Genomic DNA, 21885 nt, shown 5'->3' on the forward strand with positions numbered 1-21885 from the left:
GCCCCGCCCGCAGACTGCACCGGCGCGGGGGGCGACCGGGGCGGGGCCGCGCGGGCCGCGAAGCCAATGGGAGCGCCGCGGCGGCGGGCCCGCGGAGCCAATGGGAGCGCGGCGAGGGTGGGGCCAGGGGCGGGGTCCGGGGCGGGCGGGCCCGCGGAGCCAATGGGAGCGCGGCGGGGGCGGGGCCCGGGGCGGGTGGCCGCGGAGCGGTTCCGGGGCGGCGGCGGCCGGAATGAGCTCGGAGCGGGGGAACGTGTCGCGGACGCGGCCCCAGCGCCACCAGAACGCGCGCGCCTTCCAGAACGACAAGTACGACACCAGCGCCAGGCTCAAGGTAGGCGGGGGCGGCCCGGGTCAGAAGCCGCCCCTCTGCAGGGGGCGCAGCGCTTAGGGCCGGAGCGGCGGGAGGGGTTTCTTGCCGAAAGCGTGGGCAGGTCCCCTATGAGTCCTGAAGCCGTGCCCTGTCCCTGTGAGGCCCGGTGCCAGGTCCTGAAAGGCTTGGGGATGGCAGAGGAAGTCACGCGGCAGTGGATGCCAGGCGCCGTTTCGGTAGTGGAGATATCTCTGTCCCGGGCCCGCCCGCACCAGGCACAGTCCTGCTGGGAGAGAACCGTAACAAGGCATTTTAGACAGGTGTCACTGTAGGCAAATGTATAGTGAAACTTGAATCATACTTACGACCTAAAAGGACCTAGTTAAACCAAAGAATTATTACGAGGAAGAATGAAAAAAGTGCTTGTGTTTGTGTAGTGTGTGCAGTAATTAAATGCTCCATGGTGCGTTATCCATATGGCTTCTTGAAAGGTGTTTGGTCTTCTCAAAGTTGATGACTATGTCATCGTAACTCAGAAATCTTGTTTTGAGAGCTTAGTTTGAATGACTTTCCCCCATCACACAGAAACACACAGCTTCAATCTGCATACTTTTAAGATAACTTTCATTGTACTTTCTTTTAAAAAAGTACATTGTACGTTTCTTTCTTTTTTTTTTTTTTAAAAAGAGGTATCTTCTGATTAGTTAGATAGAAAGGTATCTTCAGCTAGAGTCTGTCAGCACTTTTGCTGCAAAAGTTATCATCTTCACTCTGTTGTTTCAGAAGACTGTTTTGTCGTTTTTCGTTCTAAGCAGGCAAAGGATCTACAATACTTTCTTGAAATATGCTCTGTGCTTGTAGCTTTGGTTACATAATATACAGAGGGGGCTGAAGAACACCCAGCGTAACACCGCTAAAGTATGATGTTTCAGGCTAAACTGCAGGCTCATCTTGCAGGCTAAACTGAGAAGGTGACTAAGACAAAAGAGATTATGAATAATTTAGGAGAGCTTATTGTCATATCAGTATCCCTTTGACTGAAATCTGCCTGGGTTGTCAAAAAGAGCTGGGAGGAGGGGAACAAAGCAGTAAATTAAAGCCTTGATGCCAAAGATGGAGGTTTTGGTTTTTGTGAGTTTGTTTTGATTGGTTTTTGAGATTTTTTTTAAAAGACTGGTTCTGCAAGTTGAACAGGCTGCTTTCCTGGGATTCTAAGCAGTATTATTTGTTGTGTGAGTCACTACATGACCTCTGATAGGAGAGTATTTTCTGTTTGGGTACAAACATACACACAAAAAAACCCCATAGAGAGCTGCTCTATCAAAAAAGTTTTCAAAGGGGAACTTAATTCTGGTATCAGTTTTGTAACTGAAATAATCTCTTTAATACCCACATGGCTGTTCTTCTGTTTTTCTTCCCTTTGAAAATAATTTATATCTATAGAACTGGCTACACAATATCATGCACTCAAATAAATACATATTTTTTTATGTAGCCAAGATTTGCTGTGAACATCAAGTTGTCTCTTTTTTCTTCCCATTTCAAGCAGAGGATTTCTTTTGTCTCAATGCCTGCTGGTTCATGGAAAGGGCTGAGTGTATGGAAGTACCATCCTGAAGAATATTCTTCCTGTTCTGGGGTTAGATAATGGGATATATAGATTATTTCCCCTTTGGTAAGGGGAAAGGATTAATTACTTTTTGTTAGGGCACACTGTCAAGTACAAATTCAAGTTCTAAGGTATTGCCGTGCTTTAGGAATTGCATTCCCCAGTTTAGTGTTCCAACTGAAACACTCTAAACCGTGCACCACTCACTCACTCACCCCTTCCCTTACCTGTCTCCCTGCATAGCCCTGAGAATTGGAGGCACAAAAGGCAAACATCACAGGTTCAGATAAGTACAATTTACTGGAAACAGCAACTAAAATAAGAAAATAAACAGTAACAGCAATAGTGTAGAAGAGATGATTCACACACAAGTGTTCACTGTGTGGAACCCCTGGCAGTACCAGGCCACAACATGCTCTGTGATCTGGAAGGAATCTTCCCTTCTTGCAGGTCCTGGAAAATGATATGAGGTGGTATAGAATAACCTTAGTATCCTAGCTTAGAAAGAATAACCCTGGCTTGGCTAGAACAGGGCGGAGATATACAGGAGTCATTATGATGATGACTGTGAAATTTTAAGGAAGTTAAGTGGTGGTTAATGTCATATTTTAGATGTGGACTGTACTGAGGGATTGCATCTCTGTCTTTTGTAGTCCTGGATGATCAGATGTGTCATGGATGTTCAATGCATGATGAGAAAAAGGAAGAAATCAGAAATTCTATCGCAGGGACTGATACAGAAGTGCAGCTTACTCCTTTCTACCTCTCATTAACTCAGAAGATCAAAAGAATATTTAAAAATCCTCAAAGAGAGTGGATCTTCTGTAAATCACTGTTAAACATATGGGAAGTTTTGTATTTGGCCTATCTAGTGTTGTACACTGTCCAATGCAATATTATCTTGAAAGGCTGCAAAATGCTTATCAGCTGAAAATTTTAATCCTGCTGCAATTGTGTACTACATTAACAATATTGAATATTTACTACAATAGCTTCAGGTTGTAAAGTGAGTGGAGTTGAGGTAGTTAATTATGGTATTATTGCTATTTCTCTCAGTGAAGCAGTATCTAAGAGGAAACTGATCTAACAGTATTTTGACTTTTCTCTGCTGGCAGTCATTATCCAGTTAGTTTGTGGTTTTCTGAAATGTTTTGTGCTCTTTGTCTGACACTGACTGTATCATCCATTTTCTAAGCTTAAAGGCCAGAGATCTGATTACTTGAGAACCTGCTAGAAGATCCATTTGTCTTTCCTCTAAAGATCAGTCATTACTACAGTATTGCTCTGAGATTGGCTTGTTGAGGTGAAGCATCCTTGCAAGACCTCAGTTCACTCTCTCTCTCCTGTATTTGGGAAACAGCCTACAACAGTGCTGAAAAAGTTTGCATCTTACGATGATGTGAAGAAGGAATAGCCAGGACAGGGTAAGACAGTGTCTTGTTAGCTGTTGAATCTTGGAATTTATGTGTGTTTGCATTACATGGTATATTCCTAAATAGCTCTTTACAGTACCTGAGCTGAGGAATGTACATTATGGTATATGAATATACATTTTATGTAAAGTACATTATTAAGTCATCAAGGAAGCTGCAGTAGTTCTAGAAATGAAAGCAAATATATTTTAATGAAAATATTTAGAATTCCATTGTAGTAAGAGGGTAAACCACAAAGTGATTCATATTTACATTCAAATGACTGATTTGTTTCTCCTTTTTTTCCGTTTCGTTAAGTACATCCAAGATGATAATCCACATTTCCCTAAATTTCAAGGATTATTTCCTCTGAACCTCACCTTTATCACAGTGTTAGTATCAGTTACTTTTTGTGCTGGGTGCATGGATAAATCAGTTGTTTTAGTGGAAACACTGGCTGAGACTATGGGAAAGCACTAGGAAGAGAATAGCTGAATGTAGAGCTTAAATGCTGAGTCAGTAATCGTATTTTGAAGCACAGAAGGGAGATAAAGATAAGCCAGTGGCTGACTGGAAATGTTAGATAACTTTATTGCAGTTCTTTAGATAATGTTCTTGCTGCAACATAGAGTAGCTTGGTAGGCTGAAGTCTATGGCCACTCCTGTTACTCTGGGTTCAGAAGTACATTCCATCTTGGGTTGTAGCCTTTCATGTAGAAAGAATAGGAGCACATATAACATCTGCTCTGGACTCTAACCCAGTTCTAGAGGTGGGGCAAAGAGTGAGAGAAAGAATATGTGGGTAAGTGCAGGAGATGTGTCTGGTTTGTGTGTGTTTATGTGTCTTTGTGTATTTTCCATTCTTTCTGGGAGAGATGGTGAGAGTCCTTCCAGTGCAGTCTTAAATGCTGTATCCGTAGGTTGCTTAAATTTTGAAATATGCTTGATGAGAAAATATCTGTAGAGAAAGGAACTTCAAGTAATGCTGATACAATATGGGAGCAAGTGAAGCTCTGTGAGGAACAATTTCAGCCTCTGTAATGTCTGTTGGAACCCTGAAATCTGGCATTAGTTTTGCATTTGTCATTCTGCACTAACCTACTCTAGCTGCTTTACAGTCATGCACTGGAGGTCCCTTGGAGTTTTGTTTTTCTGAATTCAGTTGTTCAGTAATCCTGCGTTCATCCACGTGCTGCATTCATCCTTGTGCTGCATTTGTCCTTGCTGACTGAAGCAGTGTCACCTGTGTTTCTGATAAGGAAGTTTATGGATGGCGTTAGTATTACACTCATTTACATCAGAATAGACCACTGATATGTGCTCAGCAGCTTTCAGTAGAGGAAATCAAAATACCCGTAGGTTCACACATAATTAGAAGCTTACAAACAGATGGTGAAGCTTCTCTGAAGCCCTGTCATTACATCTTACCTGTGAGTGCTTTAATGCTAGTTTTAGCTAGGGATTATTTTGTGTGCCAAGTTAGTAGGTGTAGGTGCATTCATTTGCTTTAATATATTCTGAACTGCTTTTGGCAGCTTGTTAGGTGATTTAATATTAGGTTACATGAGCAGAGGATGTTGGTTCATTAATGTACAACTGACTGCATATAGTGTGCACAAGGAATATTTTGTGGCCTCATACCTTAAGACTGCTTAGGTTTGTCTGTATTGCATAACTGTAATTTCCCTGGTAATGTATAGACGTACTGTAAGCACTGGATGAGTTGCACTTATCCTTGGAGCAAAGTATGCTAAAGAAAAGAGAGAGCTATTGACTAAAACAAGGAAATGAGCATAAAGAAAACCCCAGAGAAACGTCTGTGACAGAAGCATAATCTAGCATGTTGGAGTAGTTTCCACACCAAGAAATTAATTTCACACTAAGAAATTAATTTCAAGCACTACCTTCTGTTATAAACGGGCCAGGAGACCTGCTCCTTTGAAAAGCCTTTATTAGTCAGCTCTTTCAAGGGGGAACTCGAGGGGTCGCCTGCGCCGCCGCTGCTCCTGTCGCCGCCCTCGCTCCTGTCGCCGCTGAGGATCAGGTGTCAGTCGGACCTTCTGCTCTCGCCGCAGCGGAGTCGGGAGTTCCGGCCTCGCAGGAATCCCCAAGAATTGAACTGGGCTCGTGTGGTCTAGGGGCGTCACTTCTTCCCAGTCTCTTTGTGGTCATGGCGAGGCGGCAGAAGCAGAATTCAGTCCTTAGGTAGCTGAGGGTCTTCTCGGTGTTGTAGTGTCTCCCTTTTATCTGGATTTTGTGCCGGGTTCCGGCTTTTGGGTCCGTTTGCCGGCAACTGCACTTCGGTTTTGGAGCGGTGCACCATGGAAGTCCTTGGATTTTCCTATTAGGCGGGGCCAGCAGTTCGAGGAGCTGGTGGGGAATGGGGACAGCCTAGCCCGACGGAAGGGGAGGGAACCCAGGGTTTTAGAGGGGGTATACAACTTGGAATAAGGTTTTGAGGGTACAAATTTTGGTACAAACAGCATAACTTCTTTAACAGACAGGTTACAACTGGCATAACATTTTAAACAGCATAACTTTCTTAACAAATGACAGACTGTGTCAAAAAAAAGGGAATTTCTTACATTTCATTCATTTCACCTTCTGTTTGTGTATGAGGGCCTGACTACCTACCTAAAGGCTGGGTAGAAAAGTTGGAAAAGACTAATGAAGTTTACAAGCCTTTTTCAGGGCTTTTTGTGGGTTGTTGGGTTTTTTAATACCCTTAAGGTAAAGTAAGATGTTAAATGGGCAAAAGGAAGAAAATGTCAACTTGTGAAAGTTTAAACAATAGACAAAATAAATTAAAAAGGAAATATTAATAGGAACAGTAAGCACCGGAGGGGTTTATTTGATTTTACTGGTGACTTACCCATTCTGATTGGGAACTGAGAAACAAGAAACATTTGTCTTCTGGTTTATTATGAGAACTTTTCACTTTTTTTTTTTTAACAATTCCAAAAATTTGAAAAAATAAACTATTCAAATCTTTCATTAGGAACATCTTTCTTTACTTCTTAAACTCTGTATTGCTTCTAAAAGTGATGTGTTATGGGGTTTTTTGGCCAGAGGAGATGCTGAGTTAAGTGTAAAAAAATCACAGTAAATTAGTAACTTGTTTTAATAATGGTAGCGTTTAAATGTCATGCCTTTCTTTGTTTTGTTTGGAGTTTTTTTGGGTTTGTTTTTTTTTTGTTTGGTTTTTTTTCTGAGCAAAATTTAAAAGACAAACACAAGATAAACTTTCTAATTGCTTTGTTTACATCAACCCATCATTCTCTAGTGACTATTTAAACCAACTGCCTGGTAGAGTTGTAGAGTCTTACTGTCTTTTGTATTCTGATGTGCAGAGTCAATGATTAATTACAATGTCCAATACTTGATTTATCAAAATTGAGTAAAAAATACAGGAAATCGGTGAAGGAAGATGTTGTATGTGTGCCTCTTAGAAGGAGAAATTAGAACTTCAAAACTGTTGTCTTCCATTTGTGACCTTCTGAGCAGATGCAATATGATTTCTTTACAAATAGCTGTGAAAGATTTGTGGTCTTGCCATGTTGAAAAGTCCAGGCAATTTTATGCCTGGATCTTAAGGATGCTTGAACTGATTTTTGATACACATAAATGTGATGATAAAATCATATAATAGTTTGGGTTGAATGTCACGTTAAAGATCATCTAGTTCCAAACCCTGTGTTGTGAGCAGAGACACATTCCTCTAGACCAGGTTGCTCACAGCCCCATCCAGCCTGGCCTTGCACACTGCCAAGGGTGGGGCATCCGTAGCTTTTCTGGGGAACCTGTTCCAGTGCTTCACCACTCTCACAGTGCAGAATTTCTTCCTAAGATCTGATCTAAACCTACAGTCCTTCAGTTTGAAGCCATTCCCCCTTAGCCTGTGACTACATCCTCTTGTAAAAGTCCCTCTCTAGCTCTCTCATAGCCCCCTTCTGGTACTGGGAGGTGCTCTCAATTCTCCCCGGAGCCTTCTCTTCTCCAGCCTGAACAGTCCCAACTCTCAGCCTGCCTCCATAGGAGAGGTGCTCTAGTCCTGTGATCTACTTAATGACCGTCCTTTGGATTTGTTCTGGTAAGTCCATGTCTTGTGTTGGGGGTCCCAGAGCTGAATGTTTATGTGTTGTCTCATAAGAGCAATATGAAGGGGCAGAATCCCCTCCCTTGCCCTGCTGGGCAGATTTATGGGCTGCAAGCACACACTGCCAGTTCATGCTGAGCTTCTCATCTGCCAACACTCACAAAGTCCTTTTCCTCAGAGTACTCTCTGTCCATTCTCCACCCATCTTGTATTTGAACTTGGGATTGCCACAACCCAGGTGCAGGACCTTGCATTTGGCCTTGCTGAACTTCATGTTTACCTCTCAAACCTGTCCAGGTCCCTCTGTACATTATCCTTTCCCTCCAGTGTGTTGATCACATCATACAGTTTGGTGTCATTGGCAAACCTGTTGAGGGTACACTCAATCCCACTGTCGAAATGCCTTTTCCATGTCCTAGGTAACCAGGTCTTCTGTATCCTGTATCCCTTCTGAAACGACCCATATTTTCCCAAGTCTGTCTTTGATTGCTGACATACCTAAAAACCCCTCTTTTCCCTTCCCATCATCCCCTTGATGTCCTTTGCCAGATTTATTTCTGGCTGTACTTTAGCTTTCCTGACCCTCTCCCTGGGTCTTTGGACAATTTCTGTGTATTCCTCCCAGACTACTTTTCCCTGGTTACACCCTCTGTAAGGTACATGTTTAAGTTTCTCCAGGAGCTCCTTGTCCAGTGCTTTTCTTTCTTGATTTCCTCTTTGTAGGGATGCTTTGCACTTGAACCTGAAGTGGACAATTCTTCTATATCATCCAGGCCTCTTGGGCTGCTCTTCCCTCCACAGTTCTATCCCATGGCACTCTACTGGGGAGATCCTTGAAGATGCCAAAGTCTGCTCTCTTGTAGTCCAGGGTGGTGATCTCCTTCCCACACTTCTCACTGCCTCAAGGACCTTAAAATCCACTCCTTCGTGATCACTGCAGCCCAGGCTACCCTTGAGCTTCACATTCACTTCACATCTCACCACCTTGTTGGTGAGAATGAAGTTCAGCACAGCACCTCTCCTTGTTGGCTCCTCTTTCACTTAGGGAAGGCAGTTGTCATCAGTGTATGCTAGGACCCCCCTGGATTGCCTGTGCCCTGCTGTACTGCCCCTTCATCTTTAGCATTTTCTGCTTTTGGGGTGGTCAGTGTTTCAGTTTGACTGGAAAAAGAAAAAGAAGAAAAATGGAATTGCATCACTGTGGGATTGTTGTATTCTAGAGCCAGATGATAAGAGGATTGGGGTGACAAAGAGCTTTATAAATCTCCATGAATAATAACTATGCATATTCGCTTTTTCCATAGCAAATATTTAGCGGCATTTTTAATAGGCTGCCTGTTTGATGAACTTTGGATTTGCTTCAGATGAGAGGTTTCTGGAGTAGTTTCTGTTTTATTCTTCAGGGCGTGCAGTCCTGAGCATAGGCTCTTGCATTCCAGGTGCCTAAGGCTTTGCTGAGCCTGCCCCTGTCTCACTCCCTGGCAGGGCTCCTGACCCCAGCGCCAGGCTGTCAGGGTGTGTTAAGGGAAACAATGTCGTTTTCGTCCAGGAAGCTAACTGCTTCTTTGGAAAGACAACCATCTACCTTCAGCTTATGCTACTGCAGTCTTTTTTCATTCATTGGGTTCCGCCTTAGCAAAACTAAAAATAGGGATACACTTATTGTTACCAGCTACCTTGAAAAACAAATCACAGTGTTTGTATCTTACTCCCCTCTTGCATTACCAATCCATGCAAGTCAGGTGAGTGAGAGAGAGTGCTAGGAAGTTCAGGCTAATTTGCAGGTTGCTGGAAGCTTATGTGGACTATAGTGCATGGAGCTCTGTGCTGGTCAAGTGCTGAAAACAAGGCTTGTCTTTGAACTGCATGCATTTTGAAAGACTGAACACAGGCACTGCTCAAAGCAGCTTGAATTGCATGACATTAAATTCTGAGATATTGAAGTGCCTTTAACACATATCTGCTGGGAGCTTACTGGTGATTTTCTTCTCTCAGAAATTTTGCATTTGTTTGTATTTTTTGGAAAACATTAAGCAATTGTTTGTATTTTTTGGAAAATACGTTTGTAATGCATCAGGACCACCAGGTTTCTGTATTCAATATTCAAGCAGTATGCAAAACCTTGTTTAGTTGGCTTCTTAATATGCCAAGTCAGCATTTGATAATTTAGAAAATAGTTTTATTTTAACTGAAACAGCCAGAAAGTACCACACGTTCAGTTATCCACACCATAGGAAAGCTCATACTGGATGTGCAAGTTTAATAAAAAAAGAGACAATGGAACATAAGTCCCAGAGTACAGGTTGACTTGAGAGTAGCATATCCTCTGCCATATACATTTTTTGGAATAGAATAAGATACTGTATTTTTAAAGCTTGGCTTGTTTTGTTTTTTCTTATGTATTGAAGTAGAGCTTTGTGGAGTAGTAAGAAACTGTCATGGGTCACAAAAACAGGAAATTACTTCAGAAGATGCTGTATTCATAGAACCACTCTTTTTTTTTTTTTTTCCAGTTTGTTTGTAAAAGAATAACATAAATTGTAATTCAGATTAATACAGAATCACACCTTTTAGGTACGCTAGGAAGTAGATGTGGCTTAAACCATTTTATTGATGCAATGTTGACATGGTAGCCATTTTTAAACTATCTTTAAAAATACATTTTGTTATATGCAATTTTTAACGATGAAATTTCTATTTTTAAATTTCTGAATGAAAATGAACACTCATGTGATGAACAACATTACTGCTGACATTCTTAAATAGACAAGAAATAAAATTAGATTGAGCATAGAAGGACATAGCTTGTTATTTAAGGTAAGACTGTGGTTTGATACTGTTTCCCATCTCAGAATAACTTCTCTTGTACAAATACTACTGGCCAGTTGACATTCTGTATTTCTGAGAAAACTAAACACACAAAATGTTGTAGGAGATATTAAGGTAAATTTTTAATTGTCTTGAAAATACACCATGGTTTAAATTGCTGTTTTAAAGATTTTATCCTAAGTGCCGAGAGCAAGTATTTTTCATAAAGAAAGACTAAGATTAGAGAGAGATTGAATAATTTGACTGCAAATCATGTGTGGATTCTACCTTATTGTTATCTAAGGAAAACTCTTGAGGCTATTTAAACTATGTAGTATAGTGAGAGCTTGAGCAATAGTAGGTTAAATGCTAAGTCTTGTAAGTTGTCTTCTTTGGATGAAAACTGTGTATTTCAGGGCTTATTTCTTCTTAAATCCATTTTGTAGAATTTCTAGATATGAAAATAATAAAATACTTACAGCAATCAATTATCAACAATGTAATTACAAAAAGAAGCACAACTTCTAAGAACATTAAAATAATCATCATCATCATAATCTAATCTTTAACCTCAAGGTACTCTTTGCATTGAAGAAAATTTCCAGGCAAATGTATATGAAAGGCTTAATGTTAATAACAAGCAAACACATTTGTAGTACTGTGTCAACCATATGATGGGCAAAAATGCTTTCTAAGTAAGATTTTACTCTTTGCAGCAAGAAGTCGTCAATGTTTTTTTGTTTTGTTTTTTTTTACTTATTCAGAAAATAAATGCTAAGCTTCATGATGGAGTGTGTCAGCATTGCAAAGGTATCTTGGAGTGGCGAGTAAAATTCAGAAAGTACAAACTACTGACAAAACCTAAAAAATGGTGAGTGAATATACTTTTTGTTAATTGTTGATTGTGTAGTTTGTGAGCTTTTGGAAAATATTCTGGCTTTGGAAACTCACAAGAAGAAGCTGCTATTATGCAACATTTTTCAAATGTGGAGTCTGCAATGACAACTATAGGCAATGTTAATTTTCTAATTCATTTGTCTGTTATCTTAAACTTTTGAAAAGAAGACACAGAAGAAAAGCAACTGCTTCCCTCTTAGCTGTTAAAACTGGTTGAACTACGGACCTGTAACTTTCCAAGACCATCAGTGAACAAAAAATTCACCAGACCATCTCCTGAACAAAAAGTCAAACCTGAACCTGTTATAAAACAATTTTATAAGTCTTGTTTCACATCTATAGATGATCTACCCATCTCTCGACTTCTGTACTTTGCTAATGTTTGCAATACACACATTTCATTACCTGTTAGCATGTTTACTCTTTTTCTGTAAGAAGCTATAATCCTAAGTAGTAAATGTTGGCGCTGGTTGCATAGAGTTCTTGTTTTTGTATAACCATATAACAAAGATGATAAATATTTTGACCTATCACAAACATATAAATTATTTTAGTTTTCTAAAGGAGATGCTCTCTGCTTCCTTCTTATTTGCTCAGTTGCAGAGGTCCTTACCTACTGTGGTAGCAGACGCAGCCACTGTTTCAGCAATGAAACACTGGACTCAGAGAAACTACTGGGCTGTGGTGCAGAATACAGCCAGGTTTGTCACAATAGATTGTATTTTGGTATTCGTAATCAGTTTCACCCTTTTGTATAAAAAATAAATTATTAGATTTTTTTTTATTGCTGAATAAAAAAATAAACATTCTGCATTCTGTGCACCACAGATTAAGTTGGGTTTTGTGCTTCTTTTAACTCTTCCTCGAATAACTGTGTACATCCTGGGGTGTTTTTTTGTTTGTTTTGTTTTGTTTTTGTTTTTGTTTTTCCCAAAGGGAAGAAAACAGGCAAAACCCCCATGTAAATCAGGGAAGCATTGGATGTAGAAAAAGTGGCATTGTAGAACAGCAGCTTATAACAGAATATGTGATGTGTTCCCTCATATGTTTGAACAAGGAAGTTGTGCTTCAAGAGTATTGTAGCTTTACAGGTGATGATTTCTGGGCCAGCAGTACAATGGTTGGATGAGTCACTATTCTGGCATGACAAGGTTATGAATATTTTCAACAGATGAAGCTTCAGGGTCAATTTTGTAGATGCATAATAGACGTTACAAAGGTGACAATTAAAAAAAAAAAGAAAACGAAATCTTTAATCTTTATATTGCAAAAGATGTAAATGGAGAACTTCTCTGTACCTCAATTTATTTTTAATATTTTAACATCCTTAAAACTATGAGTGTTGATATAACCACAAGTTTCCCCTACTTTACTTCTATTTTGTGTATTTATTTAGGTATTTTGACTATTTAGTTATTAGAAGTTAAAAACTATCTTTTAAAAAAATACATAAATTTGCCTTGTGTTTTTAGTGCCCCTGTTTGACACGACATTTTGTCTGGGAAGAACTTTTGAGGGTGTGAGAACCAAGAAAATTATTTTCAAGACAGCATTGCATGGGGTATATTGTTCTGGGTTATGTTCTCCAGATATACAAGGCTTTAGAAATGTCACATGAATGTTAAGCCACAAAATTTTGGAAACTGCTAAGTCTACAGGATTTTATCATATTTTGAAAAAGAATACCCCAAGCTCTGTACCTTATTAGGTTGGTTTTATAGAGAATACTGTTCCATGGAGGCTTGTGTTCACAGAAAACAAAGCACTGACTCAGTTTATACTCTGAAAAGTTCAAAAGAAAGTCATTGCAGTGTTTGAACTAAGAGCTTTTTATTTGTAAAGTCTATGTACTTTTTTATGCCATATGCTATTTTTATCATTAAACCAGAAGTTATGCAACTTTTAAAGTAAAAACTACCTAGTGAAATGAATTGAAATGTTTATTTTGCCAACATAAATATAAAATTCTTGATTTAATGTTTCCTTTTCAGTACTTGTTTAAGTAATTCTTCCTGAGAAAAGGGACAGGGATGAACACAATGGTTTTGATACTGCTACTTGATAAAACACCAAGTGTTTAATTTGAAACTGGCTTAAAATGTGTTGTTCCACTTTTGTAGAGTGTTTGTTCCTCTTTTGTACATTGTATTTGAACACAGAATGTTGAATAAATGTCAACAATTTTTTTTAGTCATGTTTTCTTTCTCTTCACAGTGTGAAGTGCCTTCAGAAAACTGTAAAAGATCCTTATCATGTTATTTGTCGACCATGTGCTGGAAAACTAGAAATTTGTGCTAAGTGTGGGAAACAAGAAGAAATAGTAATTCCGTAAGTAGTTTATAGGGTGCATAATTTCAGTCCTGTACTGATAATGCCCCTTGTAATAAGCCTTGCTTGGAAACTGCCAGGAGGCTGTTGTACGTTATGCCATATTTTCAATAATCCAAACATTAGTCAGTAGGAGTCATTTTCTTCACTTTCTTCAGATGAAACTAGGGATGAAATGCTTATTGGTGTTAGTGGGGCTGAGCCAAAAAATGGCCCACTTGGATAAGACATTTTACCACCAACAGGTACATTGTATAAATTCTTAAGAACGAAGCACTTCAAAACAGGTCTTGGTGTAGAGCATCATAAAATATGCATAAGCCAGTTTGCTGTTTGCATTTTGTCTGCCACTTGATGATTCAGTTACTAGTGAACAGAAGAACTACAAGGATTGATACTGAGCACAGTTACTGCAGTATATTTAGCAGACTTCGGGCTTGTTTTGCTAGCATTCTCTCTTTATTGAGCATGATACGTAAAACATTAATTAATTCACTAGTTTATGAAAACAGTCCAGCAGTTGCTTACTTGGTCAAGCTGTTCAAATATTTATTTTTCTTTCTTTCCAGTCTCTTCTGTACTCAGTAGTTTTTATGCATACTTTACTGTATTTTATATCCTTCCTAATTAGTGTGAAGTAACTTTAGGGACTTTTATTGTGCCTCTCCTCCATCTTCACACTTCCTGCTGTCTCCCATTCTATATTGGGATGGAATGCCAGGAGGATATTCTATCCTCCATCTCATTCTTGTTTTAATTCCAGAAGTGGGTGATGATAACATCCCTTTTGCTTTCTACAGGATTGATAAAGGACAAGACAGAACTGAGAGTGAGACTTCTAAAAATGGCCAGGAGAACAGTAAATCGAAGGATGAGCTGGATTTTGATACAAAATTCAGTGGTGAAGATTCTGATGTGCTTGAAGAACAATTTAAAAGTATGAATTTTGAAACTACAGAGATCTAGAAGGTTGTGTTTTTACAATAGAGTATATGCTATCAAATATGGAAAAGCAATGCTTGCCTTAAACTGCTCCAAGCCCTGATTTGACGTCTAAGGTCACTGTATGAAAATGTTGGCATTGTGTATGATGATGCATATGGGGATTTGTATTAATACACATTTCTGTGTATTAGGAACAGAATTACTTTGAAAATATTCAGAAGTTCTATCTGTAAGCATAATTATTTGTTTCATACATGTAACAACTTCCTATTTTTATGGAATAAAGCCTCTTTATGTAAGTGTTCGAAGTTCAGTGTTATGTGGCCGTTGGAGGTATTATTACTGCCTGGTAATCTATGTGGAAGTCTAGAATAAACACAGGTAGGAAGAGCTTAAGCAGCTATAATGGTTTTCTGAGGGAAGAACTTGCAACATTCTGTCACTGGGTTTCCAAATGGGGTCTTACCCTTGTGCTTGGGGGGGGTTGTTGTTTTGGGGCTTTTTTCCACAAAAAAGAAACAAGTGTGTAAATACCGTCACAAATACAGTTCATGAGCAGTTAATGCTTGTTTACCATGTATGCATTACAGATTTGTGACTTATTTGCTAACAATGTTTTGTAAAGAAAAAGCCTACACACTTCAGAATTTCTCATAACTGGTCTCACGCTTTCTTTTAATTTTCAGAATTCAGATATTCATCTGGATCTGATGTAGTTCTCTCTGATATGAAAAGACTTGCATAGTGGAGTGATGCTTTGCGGCGCTGCCTGTATTGCCGATCTCAGCCAGCCCTGGCACCACAGTAATATCTGGATCTTGGCTTGGCAGGAGCAGAGCGTGGCAATGGCAGGGAGAATAAAGGAGGGACTCTCGAGGGCTAAATCCAACACGAATTTATTAGTGCTCCAGACGTGGAGTCCTCACCTCGGGACGCCAGCCTCAGAGATACCCGGAGGACTTCAATACATCAACTTTTAAAGGGGGTGGTATGCAGCGGAGGGTTCAACCAGGGGCCAATGCAGTACAGTAAGGGTGTGGCTCTTAACATAACAGACAGGTGAGACGACCATACAGGGGACAATGGGCGGGGGAAGCCTGGATCCTGTCCAGTCACTCAGTGCTCTCCTTGGAACATTCTGGACACACTGGGGAGAGGCCCCAGAGTGACCGACAGGACCAGGGGGTTATGTAACAAATGACTGACAGATAACTGCAACTGGGGGGAAACCATATGGGGAGGAACATGGAGGGGGTACATAGAACAAACCATTACAGAAAACCATACCAGGCAAATTATGAACATAAGACAAACATGAACAAAATGCGCCACCACAATGCTTGTAGAGTTACTCCTTTCCCAGTTTCTGTTCCAGTGGTGATAAAGCTGTACTAAGAACATAACTGAAGTTGCAGTAACTGTCTTTACAGGATTCAGGATGGTTTGATTTCTTCTATACTGTCTTCTTGCTCTTCACATTTACTGACACTATATATAGACATACTAACCTATGACAATATACTATGCCACATCTGCTTTGGAGCTTTGCCTGATTTGCAGTAGTGAGCATGGAAAAAAACCTTGATTCTCAAACTGCATTTTTCAAATGCTCTTTAAGGAAATTCAGCTCTGAGATTGTTACCAATCCCTGCATTGGAATGAAGGAAATACTGAAACTTAATCCTTTGGGTGCAGATAGGTAATCCCATGTCTGTCCTGTGAAGCTGGAAAACACCAAGAGGTGTTCAGCGACAGAACAGGGGGTTGTCAGGTGTGTTCAGAAGTGCTGGATCTGAAGGTCTTGTTTCACTGGCAGGTAAGTCCTCCCAGCAGGACAGCAATGGCATCTGACTTAGTGTCACATCTGTTGTCCTGCCAGTTGACGTCAACGCAGGCAGAGTAAACAAGGAATGTCCCATGCACACGCTGCAGATGACCAGGTAGGAGGGTGGGAAGAAGGAAGTTAATAAGTAATCTGGATTTGGCTTCAGAAAGGGTCTCTCTGAAGGGGAAACCATGACTGTCACAAAAAGTGAACTCAGCTTTTGAAAGTGACATATGTATGGGAAATATTATTCCACTTGGAAAAACTTGTAAAGGCCTTATCCTTTGTTGAAAGGTGAGAGGAAATCCTGGAATGATAGGAAACCATGATGGAATTGGCACGAGCTCTGTAATGGGAAAATGAGGGGAAGAATTCTTTTCCCATAGTAGTGACGCAATGTGTCTGTACCAGGAGTGAGCAGAGCGACAGAGATCAATGATGTGTTGCAACACAGTGCAAAAATATTTGTGCATAGGGAAAGTCCTCTGAAGTCTTCATGTCACATTCCTGATGCTCTCTTCGAAGCTGGTACTAGAGCTGATGAAACTTTGCTGTGGGTGAGCACACTTGCCATGGTGACTGACTGGTGTTAGTCCAGCCTGCCTGAAAACAGGTTTTGGTTCTGGCAAGCCTTCTGTCTTTGGTTGTAACTGTGGCTAAAGGATATAGTGGTGGAAATAATTTCTGCAATGCTGTTTAACATGGTGATTGTTAGTCAGATTACAAAATGACAGCTTCATAAGGGAAGAGGAGTTTGCATTTAAGTGAAGACACTTCTAACACGAGTAAAAGGAGCAATTGTAATTTGTTTAATTTTGACTGAAGATTAGGATATATTTGAAACTGCATTAAACTGTAATAACTCATACTATAAGAATTCTGGGTATCAGAGGTTTGGTTTTCTTGTCTCTTTCGTTAGGAACTTAGTGAACAGGTGATAATGCAGGAGTTGGACCCCTTTAAATGCTGATCTTCAGTAAAATAGACAAATGAGAATATTTTTTTAAAAGAAAGGAGATCAAAAGTCATCAAAGACTTTTGAGATCTTCAGGGTAGTCATATAAATGGAACAATTTTTAGAGTTTTTAACTGAGATTTTGAAATCTGTCTACTTATTTCACAAATAGTGATGAATTTGTGTCTAGTAACATTAAAGAAAATAAAAATACCACTGTGCCGCAGGGTATTGAGGTGCAATTTAAACAGTATTAGTGACTTGGGGTTTCAGAATTTGTCTGGACCTTGCAGTGCCTCACCAAATACATTACTGAAGAAGAAAATGATAGCTATTAATTAGTCATCTGAAGAATACTTGCTGCATCACTAGTGATACAGTGATGTTGCTGACAGCTGAGTTCCTGTTACCAGCTTGCCCTTAGGAGTGTCACTTGGCATGACTCAACACCGAATTAGATAGTGGACTGCCGGTATGTGTGAGGCAGGCGTGCCAGATGATTCTTACTCCGCTGGGGGAAATGCTCATCATAGGCAGGAGCTGCCAGAACTCGACATGGTTGACTCATACTCATTTCTGGAAATCAAATATCTGTGTTTTCTTAAGACAACCTGGATTCATTGCAGCATGAGGAGAGTCTGATATGGACACAGTGCCAGCTAGGAGTGCTACCTCCTAAGCATAATTACTTAACAATATTCTGTTGAAGTTCACAGGTATCTCTGAGACATCCTATTATCAAGTGTTTCAAGCGATCAGGTAATGCAAAAAACATTGCACCATGATTTAGTTCCAGTTTTGCATGGGCTGGGTTCTTCTCTTCTTCTCTTGGCTACTGATTAATCTGTATTCCTCCAAAATACTTTAATAATACCAGCCTCTGAAGGTTTATAGGACTACCGGTTAATTAAGAAAAGTACAGCTTGCTTTCTCCCTATAATGGGCATGTACTTTGATGTTGAGATGTAAATCATAGCATTAGCAAGGAAAATGGAAGAAAATATAACAGGTCATCTAATGTGAGCCACCTTGTAAACCTCTATCCCTATAATTATGTATGCTTTCTTTGTTTAGGAGTTCTCATAAATAAATGTATGCTGGTAGAAAATGCAAAACTATGTGCTTATTGGAAGCATCAGCCTAACTTACAGAGTTAACAAGGAAAGCTTTGTAAGTGACCCAGAGAAATGCCTTTCATTATCAGACGTTTAGATAGCTGCTCACGAAAATTGACAGCATCTCGCTTAGTTCTCCTGCCTAGCTTTCATCTGAAAGCTAATACAATTCAAAACTCTTTGTGGAAAAGAAGGTGTGAACTCTGCAGGCATGCACATCACATACAGTGAATTTGTAAAGTAGGGTTCCTAACTTTGAAAGAGTTGAAGTGAGCTCTTTCTATGGCTTGATAACAGATTAGCAGACAAATTACCTTCAATAGACTAGAAATAAAATACTTGGCTTATTTCAGACTTTTCTGTTGGACCCCCTAAAATAGTTATGATGAAATCACAGAAAAACTATCATTTTTTCTTCCTGAAGTCAATGAGAAAACACCTATTTATAGTAATAGGGGTAATACTCATAATTTAGTCATCAATAATAAGCTTGAATTTGAGGAGTGGAAAACAGGAGCCACAGGCATTGAGATTTTACCTGAATTTCATCTTGCATTTGCCTCTGACATAACTTCAGGAATTCGAATTGAAGGGTTGAGATGTGTTCTTACAAGTGCTTTGAAAACAGCACCAAATACTTTAATAATCGGTTTTTAAAATGGCAACAGAGAAGACCATGTTTTTATACAAAAACAAAACAAAATAAAACGAGTTTATGCCTGTTACAGAATGGCAGCACTCACTTGAAATATCTCTTTTTAGGACATCTTGCATTTTTGGGCCTCAAGATTGTAATATATCTTCTTGGCACTTGACTCGCGGTTTCCCTAATCTTATGTAAGCAAGGATGACACCATGTGTCAAAACTATCTATGAAAAGTATACATAGTTTAAGTATTACAAAATGTATCAGCAATGAAACTTGTGGAGTTTATTGAATAATATGTAGTGGCAAAGCTCTATGTGTAACAGTTTGACTGATTTTTTCCTCGTGGCCTCTTGTCTCCTTGCTATTATGTTCCTTTTAGGGTTATTTCGTATCCTTTTCCCACAGGCACTGCACTGTGCGAGTTTCTGGCCGGCTTGAAAGCTGATACAGGCTGACTGTCAGCAACAATCTATTACTCCGGGTTTTTCCCGGTAGAAGGAACAGAATTGATACCAGAACCATAAAACAACTGCTCTGCTTTGTGGGTCTGCCTCGGAGATGGACTGTGTGGGTTTCATCATACACAGGGGACGCTGGTAGATCAGCTTCTCAGAAAGAACAACCCCGTCTCACCCCCACTACCAAAACCTTGCCGTGCAAACCCACTACAAAGTGGCAATGCTTGTGAGATGTATGTGAATTGAAATAAAGCTGTGGGTCTTGGGGAAGAGATGAAAAGGCCCTACAATATGCTTTCTAGTATTAGAGAAATGCAGAAATCCATATCCAAAGAAAAATAAGCCCCATAACACCAGACAACTTCTATTCCTTTAAAGCAACAGCAAATTTACTATTGCCTACATGACAAAGATTTTAAAAGTCTCTATGGAAATGGCTAATATCTCATTCTCCAAAGAAAATAACTCTTCAGTAGCAGCTTAGTCTTTCTGACAATAAGTTAGTGATTAAATGTTCCAGAATAGAACAAGCTTGTACCTGTATTACGTAGAGAAAAGTCACAATACAACCTTTCTGTTATAAAACAAATCTTATACTTTAAAAAGATCACATGGAAGTTGCCTAGAAAATGTCTGGAAAGACTCAGGTTGTATTACCATAATCTTCCCTTTTTAGGAAATTGTTGCCTTAAGGTGTAAGCCATCCCAAAACTATGCAGCAACCAGAACCTCAGAGGTACGGTTTTTACTGTGTTTCAGTGGGATATTTTCCTTTATTTCTAGTTTTTGTACTATCTTGAGCTGTATTTGGGTGTTAGTAGTTCTGATATTATGAACTCTCTTGTGTAGAAAGAATTGCATTTTGGATCACCACGTCTAACTAGTTGCTTCTTTCTCATCCTCATGACTGCACCTAAGGTCTACGGAGACCAAGTACAGGTAGTGGCTGTCTATGTTACTTCAAAAAATCATATCAGCAGCTGACTGGCTGTGAACCCCTCCCCCCTCCCAAAAAGGAAAACAACTAAAAAACAAAACAAACAAACAAACAAAAAACCCACAAAAAAACCCCCCACAAAAACACAAAAACAAAAACAAACCACAACACCCAAAAAACCCCCCAAAACCACCACAAACAAACAAACAAAAAACAAACAAACAACAAACAAAAAAACCCCTAAATGAAACAAAATGAAACCCAAAAAGAAAACAAAAAATCCGAACAAAACCAAACAAACCGAAAACCGAACAAGCAAAACAGTAGCAATCACAATAACGTCCCCCCTCCCTTACTGTAGTACTTACCCAGGATGCTCTCAGAATGAATCCTTTTGGACATTCTTGTCCCTTGCCACTAATGTGTGCCATTAATGAGAACAGAGTGTGGTTCTAAAGGAAGGGTAATGCATGTGCTTTAGTCTTTAAATGGAGAGAAGGGCCTCTGTCAAATATCTGATAGTGTCAAGCAGGGCTGCCCAGCAAGGTTAGTCTAAAATGCCATTTAGAGGCAGAGGGTGGGGGAAAGGTGGGAAGGGAAAGAGAGTGTGGCAGGAAGCAACTTGTGAGTATGGAAGTACAGAAAATCACACAGCCTGTGCCTGCCCTCTGTCTGCAGTCTCCAGCTGTCAATGTAATGTGCATGGAAATTAGTTCAAATAAACCTAGAACTTTATTGTAATTAGCCTGACAACAAGTTGGTGTTTCTTGCCTCCCAGCATGTCAACTGAGGTTTTCAGCAGCTTCCAAGGAATGAAATACCTTGTTGATGTTTGATATAGCTTACTTGTGTTGAAATGAAAGCAATTTAAAGGAGACATTAGAATGGATAGTAATTACTGTTAAGTACTTCTTCTGCTGGGGCCTAAATTGAAATGATTTTTAAAAGGGTGATTCAGATTAAGAATCCCACTCATAGAGCTGAAGCTAGAACTTCACAGTGACAAAACACAGTTATCACTACTTTACCTTGGTAATTTGATAAACATTTTTTAGTGACACTCTTTTGGGTCTTTTGTTTGAGGTTTTGGGGGGGATTCAGGGGGTATTTTGGTTTTCTTAATATTAAAGAATTGTACCATTAGTTGCCCTGTTAAGTGTAGATCTTTTCTTCACAGAGCTACTGCTTAATAACCGTAGCTCTGAGTTTTGTTAATCTGCAACTGGGGAATGTGTTCTGGCTCAATCCAAGCCAGCAGCCAAACCCCAGGCAGTCACTTACTCACTGCCCCACCCACAGGATTGGGGAGAGAAAGGGAAAGGTTAGAAAACTGGTGGGGTGAGATAGAGACAATTTGATAGGCGAAGCAAAATTCACACAGCCAAGTAATGAAGTAATTTACTTCTCCCCACTGGCAGGCAGGTGTTCAGTCATCTCCAGGAGAGCAGGGCCCTATCACACATGAGCAGGGCCACATCTTTGACTTGGGAAGACAAACACCATCATTCCAAATGTCCTCCCTTTCTCCTTCTTGCCCT

At 39.8% G+C, this 21885-nt stretch overlaps 1 protein-coding gene and 1 long non-coding RNA gene across 6 annotated transcripts; both read left to right on the forward strand.

Moving 5' to 3' along the window:
* The first annotated feature begins 157 nt into the window (after positions 1–157).
* CZH9orf85 (chromosome Z C9orf85 homolog) lies at positions 158–14716 on the forward strand. Of its 5 annotated transcripts, XM_066339680.1 has the most exons (5): positions 3938–4136; positions 10197–10247; positions 11003–11109; positions 13350–13463; positions 14264–14716. In XM_066339680.1, the coding sequence occupies exons 1-5, from the start codon at positions 4131–4133 to the stop codon at positions 14427–14429; spliced, it is 444 nt and encodes a 147-aa protein (XP_066195777.1). In that variant the 5' UTR covers positions 3938–4130; the 3' UTR covers positions 14430–14716. The 5 variants fall into 5 exon arrangements, 4 of the variants coding, with proteins under 4 accessions (XP_066195779.1, XP_066195776.1, XP_066195777.1 ...); XR_010745889.1 differs by lacking the exons at positions 3938–4136; positions 10197–10247; positions 14264–14716 and adding exons at positions 158–334; positions 11733–11836 and having other exon boundaries at positions 13350–13416; XM_066339679.1 differs by lacking the exons at positions 3938–4136; positions 10197–10247 and adding an exon at positions 174–334.
* Positions 14717–15608: 892 nt separating this feature from the next.
* Positions 15609–19690, forward strand: LOC136373566 (uncharacterized). The gene is made up of 2 exons (XR_010745671.1): positions 15609–16224; positions 19358–19690. It is a non-coding gene; the product is annotated as an uncharacterized lncRNA (long non-coding RNA).
* The last annotated feature ends 2195 nt before the right edge of the window (positions 19691–21885 follow it).

This window comes from Sylvia atricapilla, chromosome Z, assembly GCF_009819655.1.
Source record: "Sylvia atricapilla isolate bSylAtr1 chromosome Z, bSylAtr1.pri, whole genome shotgun sequence".
Classification (NCBI taxonomy): domain Eukaryota; kingdom Metazoa; phylum Chordata; class Aves; order Passeriformes; family Sylviidae; genus Sylvia; species Sylvia atricapilla.